The sequence below is a fragment of the Callionymus lyra genome, chromosome 6 (genome assembly GCF_982586985.1).
Source record: "Callionymus lyra chromosome 6, fCalLyr1.hap1.1, whole genome shotgun sequence".
In the NCBI taxonomy this organism is placed as follows: Eukaryota; Metazoa; Chordata; class Actinopteri; order Syngnathiformes; family Callionymidae; genus Callionymus; species Callionymus lyra.
In genome coordinates, this window is record NC_141823.1 from 24084096 (window position 1) to 24093693 (window position 9598).

The window sequence follows — 9598 nt, forward strand, 5'->3', positions numbered from 1 at the left end:
TCAGCAGACACACAAGCCTTTGCAGCAGATCCCCTCCCCTGCCCTACTCAGTGCATTAGAGGTCAGGAGACGTGCAGGATGTGAGCCGGACACTGAGCTGGACCTAGACAGGAAGACTGTTAGGTATCTTCCTGCTGTCAGTCATTGCCTGACATCCTGCATTTAAGGTGGTTGTTATCATTCATCATCACATCTGACAGTGGATGTTAACATTGGAACTCTTGCTTGTAAGAGGGAGATGGTGTCATGTAACATCAGGGCCAGCTGCTAATACATGGAGAGAAGGAATAATCGATATACAGATGGATGGATGGATGGATGGATGGATGGATGGATGGATGGATGGATGGATGGATGGATGGATGGATGGATGGATGGATGGATGGATGGATGGATGGATGGATGGATGGATGGACGGACGGATGGACGGACGGATGGATGGATGGATGGATGGACGGACGGACGGACGGACGGACAGATGGATGGCGAGAGATGGAGACTAGTAGAGATAAATAGTTAGATAGATGGATGGATGGATGGATGATGGATGGATGGATGGACGGATGGACGGATGGACGGATGGACGGATGGACTGATGGACGGATGGACGGATGGATGGATGGACGGGTGGACGGATGGACGGATGGACGGATGAACGGAAGGACAGATGGACTGATGGGCAGATGGACGGAAGGACGGATGGACGGATGGATGGACGGATGGATGGACGGATGGATGGACGGATGGACGGATGGATGGACGGATGGACGGAAAGACGGATGGATGGTAAATGGATGGACGGATGGATGGATGGATGGATGGACGGATGGACGGATGGACGGATGGACGGATGGACGGATGGACGGATGGACGGATGGACGGATGGACGGATGGACGGATGGACGGATGGACGGATGGACGGATGGACGGATGGACGGATGGACGGATGGACGGATGGACGGATAGGCAGATGGTCGGATGGACAGATGGATAGACGCATTTTCTTGTGACCCAGTGTAATGATGCTGCAATCAGTGGTAATGGTGTTATCTACTTGCTGTCCCGTCTTCATCCTCTTAACATTGATTCACTGTAGCAGGGCACGCTGGGGTGTGAGGCATCAATGGCTCACATCCTGCTGCGTCGTCTCACCCCAAAAAGCCCATTCATTCATTATTTATTCACACTCAGGAAAACCCATATGTTGTACCTCAGAAGAGTTGAAAGGGCCCAAATTTTGGTGGATCTATTTACAAATAATTATTAATTGGACAAAGGAAAAGTATTTTTTAAAAACTCAACTTGCACTTACACACTTGCAAAATACTGACAGTCACGATGAATAAACAAAGAAGCTAAAGAAGGCGTTAAAGGAGCATTTTGAGGGGAAGATGTCAACTCTGATCCCAGGATCCCCTGGGTGGTGAAATAAGAATCGAAACAGAATCATGGATTTGACAGATGCACAGTCAATACAGTCAAAGCTGTGAGACAATCGAGTGTCATCATTATTTAAGCTGACTTCATCATATGATGGATGGATGAGCTTGTGCCCAGTGTGCACTACTGGGAGGGTCGTCTTCTCCCAACAAAGAAAAGTTAACACTTTGTTTCCAGAGAGATGAATCCTGGCTTTTGACCACCATATCCTAATCAACATACTTGAAACACTTTGAAAAGGAACTAATGTTTTTATTATTAACTGAAGTTATTGCATGATATAAAATCTGGTGTATTTCAGTATAACAAGCGACATCAGACAACAGCTCCAGGATATTCTCTCTAGGGTTTTAAGGTTTTTCAATTATTTGGAACAACACACATCACAATAAAATATACAGGATAATACAATATGTAGACAATGAAGGAGCTGATTTCCCTTTATAAAAATCACAAATACCATTGAAACTATTTCCATGATTGAATGGATATATTTACGGCATAATAAAGAGGCTCCATTACATATACTTAACCAGGGACTGGGGTTAAGTTTTTACTAACCCACTAGCGATGTAATCTATAAACTCTGAGCGGAGAAGGTTTCGTGAGCTATAGCGGAGAGGATTGGATTAAACACTATAATTAAATGCTACAATCTGTGTGTGGTCTCAATATCAAAACACCTTTATCTAAACTTGATCAGAATATTTTAAAACATTTTGACCATAAAAACAAGGATAAAACTTCCTTGGAATTAGTCATAAAATAAAGAAATGATCCGTCCACTGACCAGTCTAGCTTGGGTTACACTTCTTGGTGGGACAGTGAAGGGGAAAAAAAAGGAACTGGATGTTTGCGGGAAGCCAAGAGCCTGGAGGCAGAAATAAATCTCCCTTGAGGAAAGCCAATCGAGCAGCTCGCATGTCCTCTGCAGATGAATATCCAGGGTCTTAATGGATCAGTATACAGTACATGCTATTTCTGACACTAGTGGTAACAGAAGCAAGGTTAATAGTTTGATGCTCAAGTTGATATTTTCCATTGAATAGTATTATGCTAGATCACTTTGAGAGACTACAGTAAAGTAAACTTAGTCTAGAATTTCTTTATCTTTTATCCAATAAGGAGAATTTATGGAGATCATCTAATGTCCAGCAGTTCAATGAGCCAAAGGCAACCAATGGTGACAGAGGTTAATCTCGATCTATACTTATCATTTGTTTTTATGATCTCCCTGTGTACACTGGTTGGTGCCAAGTCTCTAGAAAACACTCAGTATTTGTAAACATTTGAGAATAGTTGTGTATTATCTGAGGAAACTGAGATTGGCAACCCTTAATTCAGGAAATAACTGGCAGAAACACGTTAAAATAAATCCATTCATAGCACAAAATGCTGTCATCTATTATTTATATTGCTTAAATTAGGAGTAAGATATGTTTTTCTATTGCTTATTTTGCATGGTATCTTATTTCATTCTTTTATTGTCATTCCAACACACATAATTCATATCACTCAAAAATGTTATGTTTACAACACTGGCAATAAAAATGTCTGATTACCATTCTGATATAAATGTTGGTTCTAAGTCCAACAAAACAAAATGTTTACAAGGAAAAAGTATAATAAATTGGTTCTGAATAAAAGAAAAAACACATTTCTTCTACTATGAAAATAAAGAGATGAGTTGAGATGAGAAGAAAACCGAACGACATAAATACTTCTTGTGTTTAAATACATCTATCCATGTGTATCTGAAGTGGGAGGTGTACAGTGCGGCGGTCAGACGAGTATTCTGATAAAAATCAATGAATAAAATAAGAGCCGTGGAGCCAGATACTCTGTGATTCAATTTGTTCTCCTTGTAATTCACATGATCAAGCCGCCTCTTGACAAACACTCACTGCAGGCTTGAGTCTAGTGTTTCGAGCGCGGAACTCAAGCTGAGTTACTTGAGTTCTGTGAAACACCCTTCTTCACAAAGAAATATGAAAGTAACATAACAGCGACATGGGAACATGCCGTCATCCTGACTTGATGCACCCAGGAATGATCGAGCTTTAATGAAGGTCCGCTGCTCTTAACTCAATAATTACCAATTAAAGTAATGCATGTATATAATTCAATAACCTTAAAATATAGGGGGATTCATTCTTGTATCAATTATTCATAAATGCTGGCTGTGCAGATGCTGATCAATGCTTTAGTAATGTGGACAGATATAAGCTCTGGTCCAGTGGATTTCACTGACTTGTAGAAGTAACTTTATAGCATCGCAGGGTTGGTTTTCTTGAAACTAAGAATGCAAAAGTCAACAGAGTCAAGAGGTCTCTGAAAACATTAGATGCTAGTCGTGGATTCATTATTAGTTGGTTTATTCACCTTGATGTATGCACAGATAATCTGCAGGTTGGTATATTGTAATGGAATGTTTTATTCATTCATGAAATATTCATGACCAGTGGTCCATTAAACAATGTATTATTATTACCATTTATTATTACTGCCTAAAGTAAGTAGTAGTGTTTCATTTAGAAAAAGAAATTAGCATGTGTCTCTTGACTAGTGAAAACTCTGGAAACTAAACTTCTGTTCCACAGTCCTTGTTCCATATCTCTAAAGACAAGGAGACACACATGTCGGCATACAATCAAACATACTGTAAATAGACGCAAATACACAAACATTGTTGTTACCAATCCAGAGCCCTTGCTGAGTCAGCGTTATGGTGAGATGTTTTTTTCATAATAATTGTAATAATTTTATTTATATAGCACTTTTAAAACTGTAGTTACAAAGTGCTTTACATAAAAGCAAACAACTACAGTTGAAAGCAACACAATCCATTAAAACAGTATTAAATCAAGATAAAATAACACACATTCAATTCAAGGAAAATATTATTAAATAAAATGATAAAACACTGAAAATAAAAGAGAGTAAAAGCCCAGTTAAGGGTTAAAAGGCGACATTACACAAAAGCCAGTCTGTTAAAGTGTGTTTTTAAAAGAGATTTAAAAGAAGGCACTTAAGTAGTGTTTTGGGGGGGTCATGCTAATGTATTTTTGTATCTGAAAGTCGGTCCTTGATTATAATCCAGACATTTTCGTGATGGAAAAAAAAAGTTGGGGACCTCTGATCTATAAAGTAGTCTCAGGCAACTATTACAGAATTAAACATATACATTTCCCTAAATATTTACTTTTAATTTCCAGAATTTGTGTTCTGTGTTACATTTCGTGCCTCTTTGCCTGTGTTTGTATTGGTTTAGCCCTTTATGTGTGTTATAGCAGTGATCTCTGGTTTCTTCCTACAGTCCATTAGTTCATGAATGATTTTTTATTTCAAATACAGTGTATGGATGAATATTGTACATTAATCAGTGTGTGTAACAGAAGGACAGTTGAGGGAGACCAAACTGTTTGGACACATGGACAGGACTGACCGTGTTCACGCTGGATGAAGAATAATGGAGATAAAGATAAAAAAAAGAAAAGTTTAGTTAATGTACAGGTCACTGATGGGTAATACTCAAAGATAGACAGTAAAGAAAAGAGAAAGATTCAAACATCCGTGATGCATATCAACATAAAGTCCATCAAAAGATACTCATTTATTCTCCTTCTTCTTCTCTTCAAACCTTTGAAGAAGAAGATCACGCTGAGATGAATTGATCTGGTTATGTGTGTAAGATCATCCATCATAGGCTGTTTGATAATGTGCGAAGCATTAAATATTCAACTAAAAGGAAGTAGAGTGTCACTACATTATCTGAGATGTCAAGCATTTATTGATGACTATCCGTTATCTGTAGCACACACAGACACACACAGACACACACACACACACACACACACACACACACAAACACACACACAAACACACACATGCATGGGGGGTGGCATGATAATTGGTTAGATAAACACAGTCTACTTGTTTCATGAATTCCAGATTTTTTTTTATAAAGGTCATCCATGATCTGAGAGCCTGCTACAGATGGATGCTTCCATGAGAAGTCGCTGAAAGTTTTTAACCGGGAAACCTAAAGGCAAATCAATCAATAAGCAAAGCTTTTTACGAGGCGTGTTTGTTTCCTCTGTTGTGCTGGATCATTAAGTCCCACACAGGATGCCAGTTAGTCTTTGATTAATTGTTCTGGCCTGATGTCCACACAGGTCGATTCAACAAATGTAGTCAAATTATTTTGAATACATTAGTTTTATTGGGGAAACTAACAAAATAATTATTTATTGTGGATTGTTTGTATGATCTGTTGGACATGAACATTTGATACCGCACCACTGCCAAGGAGGTCACCTATACACAACTTTATAAAACAGATCACTATCTGTTTTATAAAGTTGTGTATAGGAAACACAAATCTATGCTTCCATTTTCAGCTAGTTTTGAACAAGTCAGGACCAAATCCTATAAATCCTTCCTGTATCTAGATGGTTATCTAAGACTCGTGACTCTAATAAAAACCATCTCAGAGTTCAGCTGCTGCTTTATCTGTGGTGACTAACATCAAGAGTGTTTACAGTAAATGCCTTTTAAACATGCTGCGGCCAGAAGACCACTCTGCAGACCGAACACCCAATTAATCAATGAATTTATTTTCCATGACCCATGACTAGAATCTTGAAACTGTGAATCTTTGAACAAAAAATAGTGTTAACAGAAAATAATGATAGACTCAGAAAATGTAATAATAGTCAAAGAATTCTTGATGATCCCACCTTTGGCCCTCCCAGTGGCAGTGTCCTGAGACCCTTCCTGTTCACCCTGATGACACACCACTGCTTGGTAAGGGAACTTGAGCTGTCATATCATGAACAACAGTGGTGGGATGTATTGATAACAACAATTAGTATGAACACAGACACAATGTAGACGTCGGAGACAAAATAACTCCAACAGGAGTACTTGATTTCTACATATGCACACCTTTCAGACTCAATTACTGAAGTGATTTCTTCTTTTGAAAATTAAAAATGCTTAGAATGTCAAATTACATCTAACTACTGCAACATCTCCTGGTGATCATCATTGACTATCAAAGAAAAATAAATTAAGGACCGTTGAACTAGACATTGATATTCTAAGAATGTACTCTCTGCCAACTATTAAAGAAGTTAACATTTAAACATGTATTTTCTTTGATGGGATTTCCTAAGTAATTACATATTTATATCATATAGATTTATTTTAATTACATACATTTGTGTTCTGTGTTATATTTGTATGTCTTTGACTGTATTTATGTTGGTTTAGTTTAACTTTCTAAGTAAGAAAGTTTAAAACAAAGCCTGATTTGGTACGTCTAGATATGACAAACCAATGCCTTAAACCAGAGGTGTCCATTGTGGTATCAGTCTCTCTTCTACTGTATTCTTGGAGGTTTAATCAAGCAAATATAATGTTCACTGTAAAACTCTTAGACACTCTCCAGGTAGCCCAAACATTTTACTCTTCATAAAATTTCCTTTTCACATCAACTTTGACACATTTAAACCAGGGCAGATCTAAAAAGAATAGGTTTGTAGTGGGTGGCAGGAACATTTGAGGGGTTGTGATATGACAGACCTATAGAAAAAATTGAATCAGGTAGGAAGGCAAATTGGTGTGGCAAGGATTTCTCACCTAAAGCCAGCCTTTTAGATCATGCATAGAATGTATATATTCTCTTTAAGAGCCATTGAAGTATAATTTGTTCGCCTCCTTCATCCTCATCTAATCCAGTATGAGCCAACATTGATTTTAGCAACATCGTTTAGAAGGATGTTTTTTAAAATAACACAATAAATTATCTTTCAAAAACATTGTCTGTGTCCAGGAGGAACAGATTAAATCCTGCAGAAAGAAATGATTGCTGCTTTAACAATGAAACCACCCTCATCCAATACCCCACCCATCTCTTCTCCAGCCTCTTTCATTCTCAGCCCCGGTCAGGAGGAAGCGCCTGCCCCCTCAGGGATTTGACATCATAATTATATAGGAAGCGGAGGAGTCGGCCATCTGTCAGAGTGGCCGAGGCTGCATGCTCAGCACACATTTTTTTTCCAATATGTCATGAACGACTGGTCCAGACCTGGATGTGGAGTTCTCTGTCTGACTGTTAGAAGGTAAGAGAAAATGTCTTTAACTCTCTTTGACTAAGGATTCATTTTAACTTTTGTATCTTGGTGTACAGCTGCTGAATTAACTTGACTTTTAAGAAATGTTAACATTAATTTAGACTTACTCATTCTAACTCTAATGCGTGACCCTTTCAAAAGGGGGAGTCAAGATGTCGGAGAAAAAGTCCAGAGGATCAGATGTCCGTCCTAAGAGTGGCTTCCGGAGTTGGAGTGCCGACAGTTACGTCTGGAGGGGCAAGAAACGCTCCCGAAGCTCCCGCAACGATTCCAGTCCAGGAGCGGACGGGACGGACGACCTGGGCGTTCGGTCCACGTCCTGCCCGAGGCGGCGCCGGGAGAGAAAGTGCAGCTGCAGTACTCTCGGGGATTCGTCCACTTCTGCCGATGTTGATACTGTGTGTCGCAAGGCCCTGTCGCGACGCTCTCTGCGTCAAAAGTTCCAGGATGCAGTGGGGCAATGTTTGCCTCTGCGATCCCATCACCACCACAGTCACCACCACTCGGCGGCGTCTTCGCGTCCCTTCTCGGTCCTCTTCTGGTCCAAACGAAAGATCCATGTCTCTGAACTCATGCAGGACAAGTGTCCCTTCACACCCAAGTCAGAACTGGCCCGCTGTTGGCACCTTATCAAGAGTCACGGTACCAACTCCAGCACCCTCAAGGACACAGAACCGCTTAGACCTCATGTCTCGTCCTCGTCTACGTCTCCACCTGAGACGCCTCTCTCTTGGGAGGACCTCTGTTGTTCACCTGGACCTGGCAGCGGCGGTCTAGAATGGGAACCTTCTTGTTCTGGTGGAGCAGAGGTTGACGACTGCGGTGACCCGGACAACATTTTGGTTCCAGACCTGCTTCAGATCAACAACAATCCGTGCTACTGGGGAGTGTTGAACCGATTCGAGGCCGAGGAGCTTCTAGACGGACAACCAGAAGGAACTTTCCTCCTGCGTGACTCGGCCCAGGAAGAGTTCTTGTTCTCGGTAAGCTTCCGGCGCTATAGCCGCTCGCTGCATGCACGTATCGAGCAGAACGGGAAGCGGTTCAGCTTCGATGTGCGAGACCCCTGCATGTATCAGGACCCGAGCGTGACTGGACTTCTCCGACACTACAGCGACCCCACCACCTGCCTCTTTTTTGAGCCGCTTCTTTCTCAGCCACTTCCCCGGAATTTCCCTTTTTCACTGCAGCACCTTTCCAGGGCGGTCATTTGCAGCTGCACCACATATCAAGGTATAGAGGGTCTTCCACTCCCGCCCCAGCTCACGGACTATCTCCGCCTGTACCACATCAAGTGTGAAGGGGCCTGTGTCGCGTGAGGAGGGACGTCAAAAATCGCCCGCCTTGTGGTGCTCAACAGCCTCCAAATATGTCTGTCTTCTGCTGTTAGGAAGATGATTGCTACTAAGTTGCACAATATATGGTTATCTTTGACCTAAAAAGGTCAGAGTAGAACATTTGAAAAATGTTTCGGACAGCTAACAATTGTATTTTGTATTTATTATTCTATTAGCTCTGAATACATCTTCCTTAAGTTCTTTGTTTTGTTTTACCTTCTGTTCTTTGTCCTTCTTTTGAATATTTCTTACCCCTTAAGTATATTTAAGTTCATGTTGAGATCATGTGTAGAAAATACATTTTCTATCAGTTTCTTTTTTGGAAGAGGTTTACACATAATTCTTTAGATGTATTTTTCTTGTTTCCATACTTGCTTAATGTTTTATTACACATCATATTTTGGCTCTTCACTGATCTCTTTTTCTTGACTTTCCCTTACAAAAGTCACAAAATATAATGTGGGACCCCCGAGGAAATGTAATTTCCCACCCCAATCTCAGACTTTAGAGCGATGGATATAATGAAGAGGCATTTCACTTTTTTTTACTGATTTTTTTCTTATTCACTTGAGAGTTCTCTTGTTTAGACTCAATTATACTTTGTATTAAAACAATATTCCAGCATTCGTAGTCGTCAGTCAGTATAGCCGAATATACAGAATAAACGTGATCTTGCTCGCTTTG

At 40.4% G+C, this 9598-nt stretch overlaps 1 protein-coding gene across 1 annotated transcript; it reads left to right on the plus strand.

The window, feature by feature from the left end:
* Positions 1–7724: 7724 nt before the first annotated feature.
* Positions 7725–8896, plus strand: socs4 (suppressor of cytokine signaling 4). Its single transcript, XM_087793239.1, has one exon. The coding sequence runs from the start codon at positions 7730–7732 to the stop codon at positions 8894–8896; it is 1167 nt and encodes a 388-aa protein (XP_087649365.1). The 5' UTR covers positions 7725–7729.
* The last annotated feature ends 702 nt before the right edge of the window (positions 8897–9598 follow it).

What these genes read in the sequence shown, in the direction of transcription:
- socs4 (XM_087793239.1), top strand. Translation starts at nt 7,730, where the DNA reads ATGTCGGAGAAAAAGTCCAGAGGATCAGATGTCCGTCCTAAGAGTGGC.